The sequence below is a fragment of the Ammospiza nelsoni genome, chromosome 5, assembly GCF_027579445.1.
Source record: "Ammospiza nelsoni isolate bAmmNel1 chromosome 5, bAmmNel1.pri, whole genome shotgun sequence".
Taxonomy (NCBI): domain Eukaryota; kingdom Metazoa; phylum Chordata; class Aves; order Passeriformes; family Passerellidae; genus Ammospiza; species Ammospiza nelsoni.
This window is the reverse complement of record NC_080637.1, coordinates 41,088,408-41,112,848: the sequence shown is the minus strand read 5'-3', so window position 1 is coordinate 41,112,848 and position 24,441 is coordinate 41,088,408. Positions and strand designations below refer to the sequence as shown.

Here is a 24,441-nt window from a genome sequence, read left to right as displayed (position 1 = left end):
CTGCTGTTTAGTTTACTTCATAGCAAAAACAAGAGGTAATATTGAAGATCAGACCTATCATTATGCCAAACATTGTATAAACAAGACTTGATTTAATGTTCATGGAATTAAGTGGGAAAAAAGTCTCAGACTCAGAGTCTTTTCTTTTTCTTAAGACTCTACATCTAAAATTAGTTAATCCCTAATTATGTGTAATTCTTATATATTTATATCCAGCTTAAAAACAACCATAAACATTAGACTTATGAGTGTCTATAAATAAACACAAACATAAAAGTAATTCTTCTTATTGAGTTATATTTAATTGGTTGATACTTCACAGAAGACAATAAACAATATGAAATTCCAGTGTCTTGTAGATCCATGAAAAAAAACCCCAAAAAACAAAACCCTTCAATTTGTAAAGAAGGTCAGGAAAAAAAAGCAAAAGAAAACCACGGTTTGCCTATGAGTTGCCCTAGGTTAATTGTCAATACATATGTCTCATAGAGCTTAATATTTGTATAGATTTCTTCATTAGTTAAACTGCAATTTTCAGCTGGAAAACACATGAAAACAAACAAGAATCGAAACACTGTGTATAATTATAGAGAAATCAACACATATCCCCAGGTATGGAACTGACTTATATTGATTTTGGATCAGTTATAGTTACAATGGCACAGGTTTTCTCTATCCATGCAGAGAAGGTTTGAATGATTTACCTACTGAACGAGCAAATCAGTTGAAAAAGGAATAAATTAGATCTGACTCCTCCTGTTCTTTCACAGAATGTTGTTTAGAACTTTATTCAAATTACTTTTTAGTGGGAAGATGAACACAAACCCCCCAGTTCTATTTGTGAACATAATTTAACTGTCCCTAATCTAGAGTTTAAACGGTTTATGCTTATTGTAGGTGTGTTTAAATTAGTTTCTTTTTACTAAACGTTTCATCTAAACTTGCTACCCACTTGCTACTTTTTATCTAAACTCTCCTAATATGTATCTACATACATATATATAAAACTTGTTTGAAAAGGAGGGAACAACCTAAATATGATGATGATTCCAAATAGGTGAAGTTGCCTCATCTGCATTCTGTTTATATTTGCAATAGCTTTTGAGACAGCCATAACTAATTAATTTTAAAGTGTAATTTGTTTTACCGGTTGTCTACCAACAGGTTAAAATAGTTGTTTGCTTGTAACTTTGTTTGTTTGCAGCTGATGATCTAATCTCTGCCAATAGCACAGGAATTTACAGAGCATTAAGCTCTGATCCAGAGAGGGAGTGAAATCCCATAAATTTCAATTAGGTAGGCAAACCCTCACTTAAGATTAAGGAAATTCAGTAGCTGATCTTACACTATTTACTCCAGAAGAAGGAAAGAGATGATTATATTATGACTTTTAAAACCTTAGAGACTAAATTGAGTTATAGGAATTACATAATCTTACATGAGAATTTGTGTACAAATAAAAAAAACCCCCAACAACAACAAAAAAAAACAAACCCAAAAACCTGGCCAAACCGAGATATTACTTGATTTTACTTCACTGTAAACAGTCACTGTCATGAAGAAGGAATAGAATTTCATTGTCAAATTTGAGTGGAAGAAGAAAATACCCATTTTCTGCCTTATATAGAACTTGGTTTATAAGAAAGATCCTGATATAGTTTTCATACAAAATAAACAATTTTAATAAAAATTAATCTCATTGAAAAGGTTAACAAAATTCTTTAAAGTACTTGAAGAAATAAAGAAGTATTAAATGGTAATATTTACAGAAAAATTTTAATGTAACTACAAAAGTAAGCTCAAAGCATTATTTTGTTCAGCAAGATTTTTCTGCTCTTCTGAAATGATATTTTTTTTAGAAGCCCTAAGTTATGGGTACTGATACAGAGGCTAGGAAAATGGGTACACATCTGCAATGAGAATACAGAAAATGCATGTAAGTAAATACAGAAACTTGTCTGTAACTTGTACCACAGTTCTTGAAACTTTCTTTCAATCTTTAAACTTCTCCATATTCTGGTTCAGTGAATGCAGCAAGGGGCACTAAAATTGGAGAAATATCTGAATAGCATCATCACCCTCAAGGCATCCAGGTCTCAGAACAGACTCTTCTTCAGCATTCTGGCTAGAATAGGAGGAAAACAGGAGAAAAGAATGCAATGATATAGCAAAATTGTCACTAAACCCAAGATAACTTATTTTCAATGGTATTTAAAATGTTTTAATTCTACTCACCTTCTCCTGGATTCCAAACAGATTCTTCAGCTTTCACCTGACTGGTCCTGGGTCACTGCACCTTACAGTGCTCTGAGCGCTCATTAGTACTGCCTTGTTGTGAGACTGTACTAATTACATAATGAGAAAAAGAGATTTGCCCCTAATATTTCTATATTGAACAAACATATTTTATGGGAAGTCATAAAAATATAGAACACTCTCATAGGGGAAATAAAATTTTGAAGAAAGAAATTAGTATGATGCATGGATAACACACATGCTTAGTAATTTAGTAAAAGAGTTAGTAACTATCTGTACAAAGATATAAAACCCAAAAATCCCAAGCAGTCGTACATGTGAAAGAAACAACCTCTAAAATTTATTCCAAGAAAGATTTTATAAACATTTGCATTTGCAATAAATGAGAGGCGTTTGAAAGAGAATTTTGAATTCAGTGCACACAACTCACACAGTATGATGGCAGCCTATGCAGTGTTTTAGCATATGTAGACCAGACTACAAGTAGAGTCTGACAAAACCTAAGAAGGCAGACCTGGCTAAGAGTCAGGAGTCACGCTTATTAAATTGAACTCTCAGGGGTATCATGCAATCAGAGGTCACAATCGAGGCAACAGAAGCAATGTCACGATATCAGAGAAAGGGCCAATTCAGACCTGCTCCCCGACAGGCACTGAGGTCACGGCTTGCGGCAAATAACTGTATTAAAAGGGAATATTCTCTGCACACTTTTAGAACTGTCATCTGAACAAACAAAGCCAGGTCATTGGTAGGTTAAATCAGAACTTTCTGGCTTACTGGCACATAGCTTCCTTTCTTTTTACATTCACTGCTAATTTCTCAATTACAAAATACACATCAAGTACTAAAGCAAATACTCAGTAAATTTAACTTAAAAATACGCAGTAGAGTTTAAATTCTTCCTTTTTAAAAGTTGCATTCTATCTTTCATAAGAGATATCACTGGTCTCTTCATAAAGCGAACACTGCTGAGCTTGCTGCTTACCAGAAAATAAAAGCATGCATGTGTTTTAGAGAAATACCTTTCCACAGTCAGGGTCTTAGTAAGCTTGATGCTCAATGTGCAATTAGAAACCATTGAAAAATACAGTTATTCATAATGAGCTTGTTTAATGATGACTATGAAAATGAAGTTCTTTTGTCTGGGTACTTGGATTTCTTTATCTCGTTGTCTGGACTCATTATCTACAACATTCTATAAATGTGCTAATTTATGAAGTTACAATCCAACCATGTTGGATTGGGAACCTGACAATAAACCTGAAAAGAGAGAAAAATTCTAGAATGTCATGTAAACAAAATTGTATTCAAAAATACTGTCTTGAAATGCAGTCTTTCTTACCACTATGAAAAAAAAATATAACTGCAAAATTCAGTACTTCTACCTTTTTTATACTCACAAGCCAGATAAAATATCTGCAGTGAATACATCAAACTAGCACAAACCTATGAATTTCCAGAAATTGCTAACATATTTTGATACGAATTGAACTGCAAAGTTATGAAGTAGGAAAATTTACATTACAGAAATAACACAACATAAAAGTTACATAGTTATCACTGCATGATTGTACATTTTCATTAAAATACTTGAGTTACTTGGAATTCCTTGTAAATTAGGTAGGTCCACAGCACATTCAATTCTGTAATAGATGAAATCTATAAAAGCTATAGAACTTTGCTCTAAGAGTTAGTATTGAGCAGTATAAAATTTTAAATTCCTCTATTTCAATTTTAGAGTATTGTTTTGATATTTTGCTTGAAAAATGTATCTGAGCAACAACATTATTAGTTATAGAAACAGAAAGATAATTCAATGTGCGTTTAATATTAAACTTGTGAAAATGGCCTCTTTGGAATGCTGTAGATTTCTGACATCATTAATAATACTAATTCTACACAACACCATAGTTCGCATTACAGAATAAGAAATTTCTTTAAAGAAAATTTTAATAAATTATATTTTCAAATTAATTAAAAGCTCTGGTGTGAAGGCATTCCTTTATATCACCTCTGAAAGTGCTTAGAATAATGCAATTATTAAAATCTACAGCTATAGGAAACATTCTTTTAACTGTGATTTAAAATATGCCATAGATCCCAATTGAAGTAAGATTTGTACCTATAAAATATTTCTAAGGCTACATTATTTTCCTTATTCATCTCATCATACCAAATGGAAATTCTTTTGCAAGAGGAACATTTGTGCAATGTAACATTCGTGACACTTTTACAGACAGAGTCCATGGCCTATGTTTGAAAACCATTTGCATAGTAATATGATTTTAGTGTTTGAAACAAACATTTTGGAAAGCTCTTTGAATATATCTGAATATGCACTTTTAATGACCTCAAAAAACAATTAGCAATTGTTTTTTGAAGTGTAAAAAAATTTATTGGGTTCTGCCCAGTGAAAGCAAAGCAAATAAACAAACCACCCCAATATTGACTGCAGTCCCCAGGCATCCAAACATGACAGCAACAAATTCAATAATTACTTTTAACAGGACATGCTAAATACAATTTTTGTAACACTTTATTTTAAAGGAAATTAACCAAACCTATTCTCCCTTACCCCCTCCAACCAAATCCATTTGGATTTAACTTGTTGCTAAAATTATCTGTCTTTTGCACTCTAAGACCTGGGTCATGACCTTACTTAGGGACAGGAAATAGTTATCAGGTCACTGAATGGTCAAATGAAAAAGGATTTGAAATGCTTTGGTACTCAGGGATCTATTCATCTAAAACGATTGCCTTATGCAGTACTAAAAGCTGTGGATCTGCGTGTGGAATCAACCTGTTTAAATTTACACTGGCTGAGATGCAGATGTCACACTACAAAAATTTTGGACATAAAATATCAAGAAGAAGAGAAAAAAGAAAGGCAAAATTTAAGGAGATGCAAATAAAACTATCTGAACTATTATATAATCTTATTCAAGAAGAAGAAGTAGTTCTCCACCTCTGATGACATTTTAGGTGAAATCTCTCTCCTACTGTAGTCATCACTGGGTAGCTATTAGCAAAAGAAGAATAAGACTTTTTTCCTTTATTTTAGGTGCAGTTTCTTTTAGGTTTATTAAAACTAATAAATCAATATGTTATGAAAGCACAGGTAACCACCTATACATTGTACAAAATCCTAGTTTTGGAAGTTTATTGGAACAAACAAACATGCTCTCTAGGTTAGAGACCGCGTTCATATCTGATACTCTAACAAAATCCTTATGCTACCACAAATTACAACAGTCTGCAAAAAGGCAGAGTCAGGAACAAAGAGAAAGTACACAAGCAGGTCAAATATGTGGTCAGAAACATTGAATATACGAATACAGGAACTCTGAAGACTAGAACCACAATAAGAATTTATAATATTAGCTGGTATGTATCTATGGCAAGTACCTCCTATCCAGGAACTTCAGGCAAATAAAGTGTGAGTGGTTTTGGTGGGTTTTTTTTGGGTTGGTTTTTTTTTTTTTTGGTAATTGAAAGTGAAAAGCAAGAATATTAATAAAACTTTCATATGTCTAGATCATTTATAAATACTCAGACACTGAAGTACACTGCATAAACCCACATAAATTATGTTTTACATATTTATTTTTAAACATAATTTCAGGATTGCTTCATTCCATGAGTACTGAAAAAATCCTACACTATCATTGACAGACAGGAGGCTAGAAAATTAGGCACAGATTTTATTTTTCAGTTTTATTTTATAATAAGAAACTGGACCAGTAGAAGTATGTAACTGAAGCTTGAGTGCGTGCACTGTAAGGCCCCTGCAGTCCTTTACAAGTTTTGAGCGTACCGCTGTTGTGAACTGGGTTTGCACTCTGCCAGCAGAGCAGCTCTGACCCATGGAGAGCACTCCTTCAGATCAACACTGCCTCAGGCCTTACTGCTTTCTCCAAGAAGTCTTACATTTCAGGCATCAAGTTGAATTTCTTCTGGAGATGATTAACCCAAACCCATGACAGATTTTTTCCAAGATATCCAACTCCTTATGTTTATTTTATCCTGGCTCTTTTTGGATGTACTGGACACAAGTAACCTACTCATTTTACATGTTGAAGGGCTGGTGGAGAGCCATTAATTCCTTAAAATGAGAAAATATTTCAATGCAAGAGTTCTGTTGTGTGAGCTCAAACTAAATAATAGGAAAAAAAGCCATAGAATTATGAATTCAAAAGATACAATCCCTTCTGCACTGCAAGTTTCTGTAACACATTTTCATTACATTTCAGGACAGATCTTACATTCTCTGAAAATGCATTATTTTGTCATTTTTGTCAGTGCTGTCTGGATTAGAAACTGCTTCCCTAATGTGGCATACAAATTTAGAGCCTGGGAGATATGTAACAGTTACAGTTTACTGTAAACATGGCAACTCAACTCAGAATAGCAGCAAGCCCAGATTTCAAATGTGGTTATTAATCCTTTTGAGACAACAGATCAATAAAAGACAACTTTCTTTAGAAACAGACGTTTACAAACACTGTAATTCCTGGGAACTGATGCCATTAATATTTCTCAATTAAAAAGAGCTGATTTCTAAAAGATGAAAACAGCTAACACAAATTTTCACTTACAGTTCAATGTCTTTTTACATGCTCTTAAATAACAAAACCCAGAACGTTTAAAGCCCATATAAAGATGAATACTAGCATTCCAGACTCAGTATCTTCTCTTAACTGTCATGTAGATGTGATTTGTCAAGCATCAGTGATTTGATTAAATACCAATTCTATTAAATGTCATACATAGTTTTTTAAAAATGTATTCATATCTTATAATATAGGAAATCTAAGAAACTATGTTGATCAAGTGCAACAATGTTTTAATGATCTCTCACAATTAGCCAACTTTAAATTCCAACTTTCCAAAGTCTCACATTTGCACTTTCAATTATCACTAGTAATAATAATTTATAAGAATATTTTGCAATAATTTCTGCTTGAGACTATAAGGACTTTCATAATTAGGAACTATTATAAAACTGGAAAACAGATGACTAAGTGGTTTCCATGATATTTATCTTCAAATCTTATGACATAATCACAAGCTCACTTTACTTCTTATTCTTGAAAAATAAATGTTATTTCAACTGACGATTTCTACAGAAATAAATAAATATTGGCATAATTAAAAGTCACCCAAGAAAGCATAATCTATTCATTATCAAATTTGTATTGGTGAAATCAGTCTTAACACTATGTCCACTGCATTTTCCTTGGTCACCATGAGCATAAAATGACAGGAAATACAGTACTGCCAAGTAGAACTACAGATTCCCAAACTACAGCAAACATATCTTGTCAACACAGCCCGGTGCATTTTTTATATAGTTAAACCCCCAGGCATAAATCATTGTTCACGTTTTTGGGTGAAGTCACATTGCACTGTTTTCACTTTGAAGTGTATGGTATAGATGTGTTACTGATGGATATGGACATGACTAAAAATAAATATAGTATATATGCCAATAATTCACCTAACCTACAAAATTAAATACAGCACAATCTATGAAATTAAATGAGCACAACCTGTGAAATAAAGTAAATCATATCCAAATAATACTTGGATAGTTTGAATGGATTTTCATCTGATCTCCTGCATTCTTCCAGCTTGCTTCACAGATTGAAATTCAGCTTCCCAATCCACTGAACAAAAATTATTTGGATAACCCACCAAAACCATTGAGGAAACTGGATTAAAGAAGACCCAAAAAGACACACATGGTTTGCAAAGCTTGTAGCAAAAACGTGTGCTTGGCCTTAGGGCTCATTCTTCAGTTCTCAGCTGCTGTACTGGGACTAAGTATTCACACTGTTGGCTAGAAAAATATCCTTCCTCTATGCAAATGAAATTACAGATCCTGTAATTACAGACCCACAGATGGCAGAGATGCTCTGTTACATGGTCAGCCAGGACTAATTGGAACTTCCCAAGAGGAGTCAAGGATAGATTTTTCCTTCAGTTCTTGATGTACTTTACCCAAAACAGTCAAGACTATTTTACATTAAATTAACAACTGAAATAGCCTCCAGACAAGAAGTGGACAAGTAGTCGTAAAGCTTTCTAAAAAATATGCTTTGATGCAAAATATGAAATTATGACAATTATCTATGTTCCTTATAAAGTTTCCAAAATTTTGAGACCTTTGAAATGTCACCATCTACAAACCACAAAAATATCTCAAGAACATTCATTGAACCAGAATATTCATTAAAGAAGGCATATTTTGTTTGTCAGCTACCTGACACTAAATGAAACTCAACAACCATGATGGAAGCATAACCTTATCTCACCAAAGAGAGCAGGGTAATATACACAGTCCCAGGAAATGTCCAGCAAATCATCAGGAGTACTTCAAGTCAGGCTTTCATCTTTCTTCAGGTTTTTGATCAGGGTATAATTTGTTATGAGAAACAGTAAATACATATTTATACTTGCATATTCTATGGTTGACTTTACAGCCTACTCAAGTTAATGTCACAGAAAAGATTCAAATATATTTTTATTAAACTAATAGTTTTAATGTATCTACAGTACAATGACCACATGCATTAAATTAATTTTAAAGAAACTGAAACTGCATCTGACAGAAAGTATAAGGATTACAAAATGCATGTGGATGCTAGTAATTACACCAGACAGTAATTGTTCATAATTTCGTTTCCTTTGAAAATATACAAATAAAAAGTTATAAGTATTACATTTATTGAATTATTTTATCTACTTATACTCCTGGCATATGCTTATATATTTGTGTGAGTACAGACACATGTACTGTATGTAAATACATTGACACATACAGACACAGATATATTGACAGATTTATTGACACATACAGTAATGCACTGAATTGCATTCCCATGGTTTCTTCCTTCACACACTGCTTGTATTTTTAAATGGCAAGCTCTTCTCTGTGAGAATAGTATCTCCTCATGCCGTTGGCATGGTGTTTGCATTACAAAGGGGTTTATTTCTGACTAAATTCTGTGTGCTGCTGTGATTCAGATGTGAAATAATGGTCCCTGGTGGGTATTTGTCTAACATAAGTGAGAAAAGCAGGATGACTCATCCAAAATTTAATAAAAATTTATAAATAAATTTTGAATATTTACGAATAAATAAATCCAGTTTTGAAAATATGTTTTCCAACAACATGTATGTCAACTTAGAGATGTGTGCATTACCCTACGGGATTAAAGTTATGCACAAGTTTTCAAAATTTGTTAACTGCATAGTGCATATCAGCTTATCAAAACTTTTGTAGCAGGAAAATAAGAAGGAAAATTATGACAGAACAAAATCTCAGGGAAAAAAAATCATCAGATATTAACCTCATTTCTTTTCACTATTTTTATATCTCTTATGCTTCTATTAGTTTTTGTTTTCTTTGTAGTCTTACACACAAAACCACAATGAAGACAAAAAACATTCATCATTCATTTTAACTAGATTTCTTCTTAAATATTCATTACCATGATGTGTTCCAGTTTTAAAATCTAAAACTGTTCTAATTGTTTTACTTCCTAGGGCATCCCCTTTCAAAAGTAGTGATTCTGTTATTTAACAGATAACACGTGTGTATTTGCTGTTTTTCTGTTGATGTTGACTTCTCCCTTCTATTTCCCAATTTAAAGAAATAAAGAAGGAATATATAGAATGTGCTTTTTTTATTTAATTGTTTATAAAGAAGATGGTTTGGAGTTCAAATTTTCTACCCACTACAAGTCTGTGAAAGTAAAAGGCCTTGAATGGAGGAAGTTTACTTCCACCACATAAAGGACAGGTCTGGGTTCTACTGAATTAAAATACAATGACCACAAGATTTATGGATACAGAGTGAAAACATTCCACCTTCTTGTTACAGAAAGAACTCCAATGACTGAACAGACCCAAAAAGATCTACTGCTGGCAAAAGAGGAAGAAACACTTAAAAGGTAAGAGGGGAAATGGGAAACAAGAGAAGACATCTCTGATAACACTGTGAAGTTACTATGGAGGTGCAAAGTGCTACTAATTCTAAATTTAGAAACTCCTAGTTCTGTCTGATGATACCTCACATACATATAAATAAATGCTCTTTCAACCTAGAATTTTCTGGACATAATGCCTGAAGTAGCAATGCCTCTGGTAGAAGGACAAATTTCTCCACTGGTCAAGCAGAAAAGTATTCCTTGTCTTGAAAGCTCAGCAGACTACATGTGAGCAGCAATGAGTAGTGAAAAAAGTTTCTGTCTATTAGCGTGATAGAGATAATTAAGAGCACTACCACTACGCTTGCCTTTTGATATCCAATCTGCCTTGGTATCTTCTCTCCATCAATTCAAAAGTAACTTCAGTAATATTTAGAATGCGTACATCGGCTTTTCAAAACAAAGGGAAATGTTTTCAGGCAGGAATAAATAAACTGGTGGCAGGAAAGCTAGCCTAAACCTACACTGACTTTAGGGTACTAAACTTGTATTAAGGCTTAACTCTGATATGGTTTTGAGCATTCCTACAGTTGTTTCTATTGGACATTCACTTTTTCACAGGCAGCCTGCCTGTCCTGTTTCTTCAGCATACGCCACATTCTGATGTGTACAAGCATATGCCACAGAAACATATATGAAATACTGGGAAATGCTCAGTCAGGTGCAGTACACACAGACTTTCTATAGTCAAGGTAGATTCATGCTTGGATCCGAGGCAAATAATAGTGCGAAAATATTTCCTCTTCAGAATTTACCAATAATTGTTTCTGAACAAATTTGAGCGTGGACTCATGAGGCAAATCTAGGCTTTCATACAGCTGAGTCAATTGACCGAATTGCAATTCATGTAGACTCAGATTTATTTCACACCTCTCTCAGACATGTTCTAATTTTTATCCTCATACAGCAAATGTTAATACAGTATAATTTGTAGTTTTACTTTGCGAAACTAGGAATAGATCAGATAGCATATGGCTATGTCTTTGGAAAAGACAAAAAGATAGAGGTGAGAACTTTCTGAGTACACCATTTATTGCAAAAAACAATATAAAAATGTCTCTGGAGATGATTGCCTTTTTACAACAAGGGCATTTTAAATAGACTTGGACTTACTTTAATTGTACAGAAACCAAGGAGTGTTTTAACATGAATTTCAACAGTAAAAAAGCTACATCAGTATTTAAATATTTATGAAAAAGAATTTAATATTTACATGATGAATGTTCTTTCCTTGTCTTCTGTCAAATGGTGAATTTCTGGGGAATATTTATGAAAGTACTTTCCAAAAAACATGCTAAGGATTTTTTAATGTCTAGCTTCGGAAAATGTAGCAATTTAATGAAGAATTTGAAGTGATATTTCATTTATGAAGTTTTATTCTAGTACTTTGTATTTCATATCTCTCTGACATGCTTTGACATTTTCATGATGAAGATTTAATAATAAAACAATAAATAAATAAGTTAAGCTCCATCTCCCTATAAATTAAGCTCTAGGAGCACCTCTTGCTCTCTGCAATGAATTTAAATTGAAATGTTTCACTGCTGTGATCTGAGGAACAGACAAGTTCCTTAAACTTCTGCCTTTCTCTATTTGCACATAATGTTTTATATTTTGAGTAAGCCAGTTTAAAAGACGTTGCAAAACGTATATGCTTATATGCATAAAATGAAATACTTGTTCATACCTTCAAAGTCTCCAGCACTTATAGGCTGTGTCTTCCCTGGTGGTTTCACAGAGAGATGTTTATTTTCATTGTTTTTGAACAACGCCAGTCGCACAGCTGGGTCTAGATGACAAGAACAAGTTAAAATCAAAGGTCAGACCAGGCTCATTCATTCCTTCAAGCACTTTTTCACCTTTTAGCCACTTAATAAATGAAAATACTTTTAAAAGTAGGTTTTATATTCACAAAGGATTACACTTTCTAAAATAAAGCCATATAAATACACATGCAACTGAGAATCAAAGTCATTGTTTTGCAATTTTAACACTGTTGATCTTTCAGCTCATTCATCTACAAGTTAAAAATAAATTGAAGCATGTATTTGCAGAAAGTATTTTTTAAAAATCTGGATTTTAAGATTGAAATTAAAGGAGAAATATTAACAGGGTACATATCAAGCAGTATTTCTAAAAGCTTTGGGTCAGAATTATTCAGCAATCTAAATTAAGACATTTACACCTAAAAAATGTTAACAGGGGCCAGCTTATTTTTTGAGGCTAGGCTTTTAGATAACAACCTAGTCTTCCTCCATCTTCCATCCTAATTGAAATTAAAAAATTGAAATTAAAAAACACCCAGAAGTCTACATGCTGAAGTATGAAATTTTGATCATTTCTTAACTGTTACTTTTAAAAGTTTGCAAAGAGGTAAAGATGAGCAGATAATTGTATATAAATCTGTATATAAATATAAACATATTCCTAGACTGGCAAAAAAATAGAGTTTCATTAACAAAAGCTACACTGATGCAAAACCACACAGGTTGGGAGAAGAATTTTCACATGTTATTTACAATATGAAGGAAGAATTTTTTGCTAGGCGCAAGAGGAAAGTCAGAGTTTAAGGGAAACAGTGCATCAGAAGGAATGCGAAAATTGTGGGCACAATGCAGAATAAACCAGTGATAATACTAAAAAAAAAAAAAATAGGGATTGAAAAGAATGTAGAAACAAAAGCAGACACACAATGATGAGCAAAGTATAAAGAGCTCTGTAGGTATGCCGTGGAGCAAGGTAATATGATTAACAGAATGCCAAAGAAAAGATAAAAGAAATATGTTTAAAAACAACACAGTAGCCCAAACAGATAGATCCACTCTCAGGAATATGAGAAACAATGAGGCAGAAGAAGCTTATCTACAAAGATGACTAAAAACAGTTCAAAAAGGTTAGAAAGTAGTAACGAGGAGAAAAAAGCAATGGAGCTTATCAAGCAAGTAGAAATGGCAATCTAAATTTTCTCAAAGAATTTGCATGTAGCAAAAATGAATATGTGAGACACTGCCAGAGCAGACAGAGCAGAAAAACAGGTTATGGAAAGACTCAAAGAGCATTCAGACATAATACATTGAAATTACTAGTTATGTCTCGGTCTTCATTTTGAGTCCCTTACTTATCTCATTAGTGTTTAGTGAAAGAGTTTGTAAGACCATGACAGTACTGCAGCAAAGTAAATATCTTTCTTGTTTGTCAGTTTTCTTATTTCTGAATGACCAGAATATCCTGTTAAGATGGTGAGCAACTTCTTATGAATTTTAACAACAATTTGTAAATGTGGTTTTGACTAGCCATCTACAGCTGTAGCAGACACTTCAATTACAAACTAATGGTACATAAAGGGATCATAAGAGCCCAGCTTTTTCCCAGAGAATGGGAAGATCAATTACAAGCCTGGAGAAGATCTCTAATGGGGTGTGGTGCTCTAAGAGATAATGCATTGGCAAAACACGTCAAGATGTTACAGTGGTTTTGGTCAGCCCACACTGCAGCAGCATGTGGTTGACAAAATGTTCTTAATGGTGCTAACCTCTCACAAAGCAGCAAACCTGACTGATGAAGGCACGGTGGCATGTGGGGAGGGAGTAAATTAGGTCATGCCTTCTTCACAAAGCAGAATCAGCGTTGCCTTACAATTTGTTATCTCAAATTGGCCAAGAGCCTCTGTCATATGATTGTAGGATGATTACAGCTTTCAGATTAACTCACAGGATATCATATTTAGAGAAATTTTAACTCATTTTCACTAGCTAAATTCAATGAAACTATCCAAGAAGCAAAATAAATAATGATTAGTTCCATTAGTTTCAAAGGTGATTATTAGAATGATTCTGATAATAGGATAAGTTCATTTACAAACTGTATTGCCAGGTTTGTGGATCCTTTCACTCTGTATAAATGGATAAAGTAGCCTTCCAGCTAAAAAAAATTTGTATCAGGCTGGTGTTCATCAGGGTAGCAAATTTTTGGGATAGTGAATCACAGTAAGACTTGTGACTAAAATACCTTGAAACTGTATTACACTAAACTTTTCCTTGAAATTTTAGATAATAGAAGTTATAAAAAATATTTTAAGCATGAATTATTATTGTCTGATGTATAGCTCTAAGATACATGGCCATCCACATCCTGCACACAGATAAAAATGTACAAATACAATTTTTCATAATTGTAAGTTTTCCAACATCTAGCCTACAGAGTTGACAAAAAAGATTTCTAACTTCTTCCAGCTTTATGCTAATTACAAAAACCAGTGTCTTTCTTCAATAAAAGACCAAAGAAAAATTGACAAAATCATATAAAACTTAAGACAAAATGCAATTGAAAATTTCCAAACTAATTTTGATTAATTTAAAATAATTCCCGAAATATTATATTTTTTCCTATGTGGGCTTATTGACATTGCTCCAAAATGTTTTAAAAATATAATCTTTCCTTACCAACCTCCCACCCAATTCTATGAAAACACTAAGTCCAAAGTTAAACTATAGTAAAGATTTTTGGTGAAGTCACTCAGAGCAATTACTCCCAAGTTCAATTTCTCAAACTTTTATTTGTGCACAAAGATATCAACAGCAAAGTCTTCTGTGAACTGGGAAGAAGGGCAAATAATGGAAATTGTTCTTCTAAGAGATTTCCATCAGAAGATTTATCTTTGAATCTTTGCAAAATAACTTAAAGAATCTATATGGATTTAACACAGTGCCATCTACTTGAATTTGTACATACCTGGATCACCTCAGCCATTGCCTACAGCTCTTCTGTTATTAAAAATGAGTCTTTTTCTTTATCTAGTCCCAAATGTAAGCAATATTACATAGATTACTTCATAATACTAGTGCTTTTCAGTCTCTGAGTGAACTGGGAAATGAACTGCATGTATGCTTTGATGATGAGCAATCAAATGTTTTAGATTTCACACAGAGAGCTGTGAAAGAGTCCAATAGTTCAAAATCATAGAAATATCTTCCTGGATTCAGGCATACTCATTTAAATGCGCTTATCAGATGATGATCTGTGCTCTCAATCTAGAAACCAACGAGACAATTTAATGTACATTCCTTGGCTGCCTCCAAATAGCAAAGTTAAGCTGGAAAAATACAAGATATGTTATGGAGATAATATGGAAGGAGTAGTTACTGCCTGATCTGGCACTACATTCCTAAGCTTCTTGTTAATACATGAAACTGAAAAATTAAAATATTTCCCATTAATTTTTGTTGTGCAATACCTGCAATTAGGAAAACATAATGTGACAACTTTAAAGAGATGATAAGACAAAGTTTTACACAGCAACAGATGCTTATCTATACTTAAAATTCATTTGGAAGAAAGACCAGATTTTGTTCCATAATGGCCTGGCAATTAGAACTCAAACTCATCCATGGCTGGAGTTCTCAGAAGATACTTCTATGCAGAACTGACAATCACAACAAAAGTAGCTTTTTTTCAGTTACTAAGAAAATGTAGATCAATAGTCTTTCATGTAACGTGTAATAAGGAACAATAATATGCCACAAATTTCATTCTGACTGTTAAGACGAATTATCTGTTTTGGGGTTGTGTATTTGAGGAAAGTGGGTTGAGTTTTTTTACTGGTTTTTATTTCATTTTTTAACTAGTATTGAATTGCTGTTTAAAATTCTAAACTCAAATGAAAAATATATGCTGACATCTATGAAATATCTTTATCATTGTGTTCTGGTTCTAGTGATCAAAGTCCACTTCAGCTGCTTTTTACCCTGTAAAAATTTTTTTTCCTGCCTATGTGGCAACAAGTATTACCACAGAATCCTAGAACCATTAAGGTTGGAAAAGATCTCCAAGATCATAAGTACATTTGACCAAACATCACCATGCCAAGTAAAGCACAGCACTAAGCACCATATCCAGTCATTTCCTGAACACTTTCAGGGATGGTGACTCTACCATCTCCCTGGGCAGCCTATTCCAATGCTTAACTACACTTTCAGTGAAAAAAATTCTTCCTGATCTCCAACCTGAACCTCCCTCAGCACTGCTTGAGGCCATTTCCTCCTGTTCTGATGCTGGCTGCCTGGGAGAAGAGTCCATCCCCCACCTGGCCACAGCCTCCTTTCAGGCCTTGTGCAGAGCAATTAAGCCTCCCCTAAGGTTCCTTTTCTCCAGGCTAAACAACCCCAGCTCCCTCAGCCACTCCTCACAGGACTTGTGCTCCAGACCCTTCCCCAGCCTTGTTGCCCTTCTCTGGGCATTCTCCAGCACCTCAACGTCCTTCTTGCAGTGAAGGGCCCAGAACCAGACACAGGACTCAAGGTGTGGCCTCACCAGTGCCAAGTACAGGGACACAATCCCTGCCCTGCTCCTGCTGGCCACACTATTCTCAGCCATGTGGGCACAGCTGGCTCACGTTCAGCTGCTGTCAATGAGTATCCCCAGGTCCTTTTCCTCTGGGCCTCTCTCCAGTCACTGTTTCCTAAACCTGCAGCGCTGCCAGGAGTTGTTGTGATCCAAGTGCAGGACCCAGCACTTCAGCACCCTTGTAGAACCTCATCCAACTGGCCTTGGACCATCAATCCAGCATGTCCAGATCCCTCTGCAGAGCCTTTCTGCCCCCCAGCAGATAAATTTAGTGTCATCTAAGCAAATTTACTGAGGCTATCTTCGATTCTGCACCCCCACCCATGATCATTGATTAAGATTGAAGAGGTCCAGCCCCAATACTGAGCTCTGGGGAGTCCCACTAGCGACCAGCTGCCAACTGGATGGTGCACCATTCACTACTGCTCTGTGGGCCTGGCCATCCAGACAGTTTTTAACCCAGCAAAGAGTGCACCTGTCCAAGCCAGCTTCTCCAGGAGAACGCTCTGGGAGGAAGTTTTAAAGGCTTTACTGAAGTCCAGGTGAAAAACATCCACAACATTTTCCTCATCCAGCAGGTGAGTCACCTGGTCATAAAATGAGATTAGGCTGGCCAAAGCAGGACCTGCTTTTTCTAAATTCATGCTGTCTGGGCCTGAGCCACTGATAAGAGAACTTTTTCTGGAGAGGAAAAGGTTAAGCAAGAAGTAATACACCAGTGTAGGAGAGGCAAGCTTTCAGCCATCTCAGAAGAAAAAGAAGTTAACGGAGAGGCTAATATAAAATCCACAGAATGAGGGAAATTCCAAGTTAAGCAAGAAATGTGGTACTATTGTGCCAAGGCATCTTTAGGAAGCTAAGATTGTTATGAGCCACAGCCACTTAAGCACTGTGAGGTGCAATAATATCTGCAGTATTTAGATTTTGAATTAGAATTTCTATACAATATTATGCACCCAGGTTAACAGGAATATTTCTGACATTATTCCAGTTTTACTTGGCTTCAAATTTTCTGGTTTCTTGCCCACACTTTTTGTATTATCTTAATGTATAGTAAAAACAGTTGAAGCAGACACAGCATACATTTCATATCAGTAAAATGCAGGCTACAACTTTCTTCAACAACATAAACTAGAATACATAACATCAGTGAGTTAGGGCATACAGGCCTTAAGGCCATCAGCTGGTGGGACTGGTCTGCTGCAATATAAACCTTGCCTGAATCACTCCCTATCATAAGGCTATGCTACTTTAAGCTCTCTCTCCCTTGCAATACAATACAAATTCAGTGCACTTGCTACTATTTGCCATACTTTTTTCTTTACTGAGAAGATATGTGGCCAGACATACGAGGTAAGATACTCCTTGGTTACTTCTACATATCTAGAGTTTAACTTTGTACTTCAGCAATTCAGTCTAGCCTTTGAGCCTAGGCAGTGGAGAACTATAAGTGCTTTTACAGTGAGACTCAAATAGCCTGTTTTTGAATCATATTTTAAGAGGAAATTTCTTTCCATAAAACAATGCAGATGACTAACTCAGATGTGGACTTCTATAATTATCAAATGGATACCATCACTGTTGCACTAGTAGAAGATAACTGTTTTATAAGGAAAATAAAAAGGAATAATTTCCACACCTGAATAGATTAAGGATCAATGATGTTCAAGGCTGTCCAGTCCAAGTTCCAACCCAGCATATGTCATGAAAATATTAAAAAGCAACTGTATAACTCTCTGATAATGCAAGCTGGTTTAACACTTTGCATTTGTGAATCTCAGGTCTAAGACAAAGGACTTTGACAGCATATGGAACCAGACAACATACTCTGACAGCTAGTTTGTTCCAAGAGGATGCATCATTACCTTATCATTACTGCAAGTAATGAGATCTTTACACTCAATGATCAATAGCACAGAAAAGATGTTTGGGATTATAGTGCAATCTCAACATAAAAGCTGCAGGTTTAATGTGAAGAGCTTTTAATTTATTTGTATCTAGAATCTTTAGAGTTGTTGTTGCTTTGCATCTTCCCAAAGCTTGAAGTTTTACTTCTAAGTCAGATGTGTAAGTAGGTATAGCATCAAAAATTGCTTCTTTATACCTTATAATTCTCATTTCTAAGTGGCTGCTGGTTGCCTACTTTCTAGTAGGTATGAATGTTTATCACAAAAAAATTATTTTCTTGAAGTTAGCATACTTCAGCTACTTTCAATTAGAAAGCTAAAAAGGAAACAGTTGTAAGTATAACACTGAAGACCTGGAAATTCAAAAGAAAGAACAGAAATAGTATTGCTAAAATGAAATCCTACAACTCTCCATATGCATATCACTAAGTGCAAGATAAATGAACTTCATTTCAGTGGAGATGAAGGCAATAGGATGGTACCTCCTATGGGAACATTAAAAGACAATGTTGACATCTACTTATTCAGATGAATTTCAATCTGCTTTTGAATATTGGAAGTAGTCAAATATCTTTTGTAATTCCTGCTTCAGTGGGGCTAAACTCAAAGCAATTGCTTCCCAGTGTGAACTGTCTCTCCCCAGTTACACCGAAATTGCTAAAAGTAACCTAGCATGAGCTGTACCAGACAGAGAACTAGGAAAGATACTGGCAGCCTAATGGGTCTGGTTACAGTTTCCTGATCTGGAGTTGGTAGCCTCAGGATAGGGTGTATCCACTCTAATTTAAAGGCTGAAAAGTCCCTCTCTTCCACCAGACCCTCAAAAAGACCCTGATTTACTCTCACCTCTTTCAGAGAATATACCTGATGGAAAACATAATTATATATGTAGAGATTCTTTTCACATGGAAAATATTTTATCAGGATAATTAATTTTTTTTTTAGTATAAGATCATAGCTTTAAGATCAATTAAAAATGAAAATACTTGTTTTGATTGATAATTTCCATTATCAATTTCCATTAATAATTTCCTTACAGACCAAGGAAGGAACCAGTCAACTGTCAGTGTGCTGTATGAGAAAGAACAGTCAGCTTGATAACCTTTTTACTGAAAAGGAATGGAGTGAAATATTTTCAGCCACATTTGTTGATACTGGAAACTATGCTTTCTGTTCATCTGAAAAAAACACTGTGATTTTAATGACTGACAGAGAAAATCATACAGGCAAATTATATACACAGGTTATTTTTGCGCTTGATGTAACAGTCAGCAAGACAAAAAAATTCTATGTGTCAAGAGGAGAAAATTTGAAACTACAAAAACATTGGGCAAAAGGTTTTTCATTTTTTTTTAAAACTAGCAATGTACTTTGAGAATATTCCAAGCACTACATTAAAAAGCTCAACACCCATACATCATGTTGAATAATCTGAACAAAGTGAACATAAACATACCCATGAAATCCATTGGAACTACAACAAAAATAGGACAGCAAATTTGATATGCTCAATCCAACATCACTGACTGGATTAATTACTAACATAAGACAGACAGCATATGGAGAAAAGAAGATATAACCTAATAAGTTTTACTCATTGAAAAATTATAGAGAGGCCCAAAAATGGAATATATATAAAAAACCTCAGCTGCACACCAAACACTTATTACATTTTTTTAATAAGGTAAGATGGTAGGGCACCATGGAAAGCTATGAAGATTTCAAAATATTAACTTTAACTTCTTATCCATATACTCTCATTTCCACAAAGCATGATTTGCAGATTATATGTCTTTTTTCACCTATCCCTTTTATTATTTTTTTAAATTATAGATAATTTTTATCCTATTTAGTCTTAGTCATAGTTATGAGATTTAAAGCAGAAAAAAATTACAGAAAAAATATTGTTTAGATATATCTGTAGGCTGTTTTTTTTTCCCTTCAAAGAGCAAAACATCTTTCAATATTTTCAACACTTAATACAGAAGAGTTTTGCAAAGTTATGTAGAAGAGTGTTGCTTGTGATACAAAATATAAGTAAATAAGGGTGCATTTTCTAAAGACCATTTAGTGTTAGGTCCTATTGTCACCTAGGGTCTTAAATATTTCATGTACTACCAATATTTGACTAATATGTTTATTAATATATTCCAGCAACATTTCTATTAGCATCTCATAGTAACAACCTCTAAGAAAGGTTCATTGACATTAGAAGTACCTGACAAGAACCAGAACACACTTGGATGAGAAGCTGAATAAGCTTTATCTATTTCCACACTAAATATATAATTTAAAATATTTAATGATATACTTTCAAATATATCAAACTGTTATTTCCATAAATAGTTCTTGCATAAGTCAAAATTTTTAACCTAAGATTTTCTGAAGAAGAAAATATACGAAACACAAAATGCAGAAATACAAATTCCACATCTAGAAGACGAGATACATGAACAGGAAGAAATAAAACTTCTGCTTACCATAGCTGTCAAATATTCAACTTCAAAATCCAGTAGAATAGTTTTTCAAATCTAAATATGCTGATTTGAACTGAGTTGTTTTTACTGAATCACACTCCGTCTTCATTCAAATTAATGTTTAATGTTGTACAAGCAAAGTTTTTAAAAGAGATATACTATTTTAAGAATGGAAAAATTACATCAATATAACCATTATTTTAACTGTTGACTTACCTAAACTTTTATTACTGTATTTTTTAGGTTGCATTTTATGGGCCCTCTTCAGCATTAACTGTGCAGTAGAAATATCCTTAAAACCCCTAAGGGAAGAAAATAGCTTACTAAATATTTCACATGTATTATGTTACACCAGCTGCATATTATTGTATAATACACTTTTCAAAAAGAATACTGCTGTGTAGTACTGATCCACAGTACTGACTTACAGAGATAGCTGCAATTCCTATCTTAACATTACATTATTGCAACTTATTAAGATAGGTTCCTAGACACAAAAATAATTACAATAATTTTTATTAGGTAGAAAACAGAGATTCTTCAAAAGTGGAACTTAAAGAAAGTAAGCAACAACAGCCAACTATACAATACCTATTCTTGGAAGTCACTGTGTAAATAAAAGAGCTTAACATACCATTCTTCTGATATTTTCTCTTCTTTTTCTGACACAAATAAAAACTCCTTTTTTTCTTTACAGTTAGGAAGCTGTGACATTGTTTCCTTCCCTGCCCTGGAAACAAAGTATGAGAGCTGTACTGAAAGGTAAGTAAATATGAAAGGGTCTGGGATTACACTATTTTGCAGCCTTTTTTATTCTGCAACTTGTTTGTGCCTTTTAAAGGCACTTTTGAAGCTTGGAAATGATACCAAAAATTCCTTTTTAATACTCCATGAAGGTTTTATCTTTGAGAGTAATAAAAGTCTGCCATCAATTTGAAATGTTTACATTTCAATTACTTGAAGCATATTTCAGTCCTTTCACAGAATGCAGCTGTTTAAGAAATCCCTTTTAATCTTTATCTAGTCTTAAAGATCTCTATTTCAACATCTTTTTCATAACATATATGAAAAAATAGAAGTTTTATGATTTATAGTCAAACCTAAATAAATAAAACTACACATATATATTCTTATATTCCTAATTATAGTAGTCAATGAAAAATAACAACCGAATTTAATACATTTGGTTTTAGAAAGTAAATACATTTTAACTCCAGTAATATCACATTCACCAAAAGGAGCAAAAGCATCAGAAAATAGCTTCTTATTCTCCTTTTTATTTTTGTCAAATCCAAATGAACTAAATACAGTTTAAAACAATATAATTTAACTTACCTGCTATGAAAATGGTATTTTTCTGCTGAGTATGACTGTGGTCTGTTAGCACACTGCCAAATTTCTTGTGGTGCTAATGGCAAACCATTTGAATGTTCACTGGAATCTGAAGGCCTAGAAAACTTCTAAGAGAAAGAAAAGGAATGCAGCTGATTGTCCCCATAAGTTTGAGTTTAAAATGTGCAGGAAAACCTGCACCAGGGCTTGCAGAGTTTATCACTATAACTAAAAAGATTCTTAATGTTGATATGCCCATTACAGACGTTACTTTCAACTAACTGAATAGGACAAAAAGGGGACTTTAGTTACATATATCCCTAAATAGAATAAATTGTATATTTTTAAGACTCTTTTCTCTTAATTGTAGGAAACAAAACATTAGCAATACTATGCTTGTTATAAGAATACAAAGCTCTGCAAAAACAAAAAGCCAAAATTTCAGAGTTTATCTAGCAGACATTACAGTTCGATGACCTTTAGCTGTTCTGAAAGCATTCAGCTGTTGTCATATAATGCAGATCTTAGTATTTTTAAAGTAGTTTGTCAACTAGCAATTTTTAATCCATTGCCAAATGTGCAGATGAAGCACATCATCTTTTTTGTGCTACTGTGAAGTAAAATGTTGAAATAAATCCAAAATAAAGAAAAAATAAGCAAATGAAAGAAAACCTAAAGGAAAAATTGCATCTGGAGATGAGGAGGAAGTCTGAGACTTCTAAAAGTAATTGTGTTTTTAAGTCACTAAATTGTCATATTAATCACCTCAGAATAGCATTTCCTTAAAGAATGAATGAAGACTGAAGACAAAGTTGTTTCTGTGACATGTTACCTTTGGCCAGTGCAGCTGGTTTGAGAGCAGGAGTGTTTTTGAAGGGAAACGGGTGGAATCTAGAGTTAGCCATTCCTTCTCTAATGCAGCCTGCATGAATGAGCAAAGTCAAATAGTGCACTGACAAAATCAGTTTAGTTTTGATAACTCTTGCAAAGTCTCTTTTAAATTGTCTTACATACTTTGTACATCTTTTCAAGTTGTACATCAGAACTGCCACCTGCAGAGCAATGAGACTAAAAGCACCTTCAGAGATGCTGTGCTGTACTGTTTTATTTTAAACAAATCAACAATATTTGTAGGTTGTGAAGGTCCTTTTTGGGTTTTGGTTTTGCATAAGATGCAACCCCTCTTTCTCAAATTACTGTAATTTTTTGCCAACTTTTTTAGTAAACCCAAGTTATTATAAAAGACTGCCAAACTTTGAAAAAATACAGACCTAAGATTCTTAAAGGCATAAGGAGTATGAAGAGCTTTTTGTGCTGTTGCTGACTATTTTATGTCCTGGATATAGGTGCCTGATTCTGTCAAACTTGTTTTTGTTGAACTGAAGTGGTGAGTAATTTTCATTGAAATTTGGGGTTAAAAAGTAAATGCTATATAATGCTACATGCTTCAATTATGTAGTTTTATTTCTGATGTAATGGATTAAATGGGAAACTGAAATAATTGCTGGAATAAAGAAGGGTGACAGAATTAGTTGCTAACTGGTGTTCTTAGCACTTTAAGGTAGAATTCAGTTTTTTTTTCATAAAAATAAACTCTAGACTTTGTTTCAAACCCAGCCTGTATATGACTTGGTTTTCTTATAGGTCCTTGAAGTTTTTTATGATGTCTTTTCAATATATTTTGATAAGTAAGAGAATCACATCACTCCCACACAGTAAGCCAATACCACTGAAGAATTTGGCTTGACTCAGTCATTCAGGTTCTTCTTGCTTCAACAGCAAAGAACCTGGGGTTCATTCTTTTGGAAATATCTACTTATAAAACTGGACTATCTTTCTCCCATTCATAAAACATTTCAGATTTTACTGATTTCTGACCCTGAGAAATGATCCTAAGTTTGGATACCTTACTTTGTGTAGTTTGTGGAAACTTTGTACAGCTTTAGATTGGTGAACAAGATCTTCCAAGGCCTTTGAAATTCTGGGAGGCCAAAGAATCATATTCCAGGTATTTTGAAGGGTTAGTTCAGGTACTGGTCAGATGATTTAGTGGCTCTGAGACCACTCTTTTTGCTTCCATACTGAACAAGATTTGAAAAATAATGTTTGATTTTATTTTCATGTGTTAAAAGGGAT

The 24,441-nt window shown here is 33.9% G+C and overlaps 1 protein-coding gene across 1 annotated transcript in view; it reads right to left on the bottom strand.

The window, feature by feature from the left end:
* Positions 1-24,441, bottom strand: part of LRRIQ1 (leucine rich repeats and IQ motif containing 1) — a 102,837-nt gene that overhangs the window by 26,942 nt on the left and 51,454 nt on the right. The window contains exons 19-23 of the mRNA XM_059472727.1: positions 23,138-23,227; positions 22,309-22,433; positions 21,608-21,703; positions 21,190-21,275; positions 11,935-12,036 (exon numbers count right to left, since the gene is read on the bottom strand). Coding sequence (XP_059328710.1) covers positions 11,935-12,036; positions 21,190-21,275; positions 21,608-21,703; positions 22,309-22,433; positions 23,138-23,227 — 499 coding nt within the window. The remainder of the gene's footprint in view (positions 1-11,934; positions 12,037-21,189; positions 21,276-21,607; positions 21,704-22,308; positions 22,434-23,137; positions 23,228-24,441) is intronic.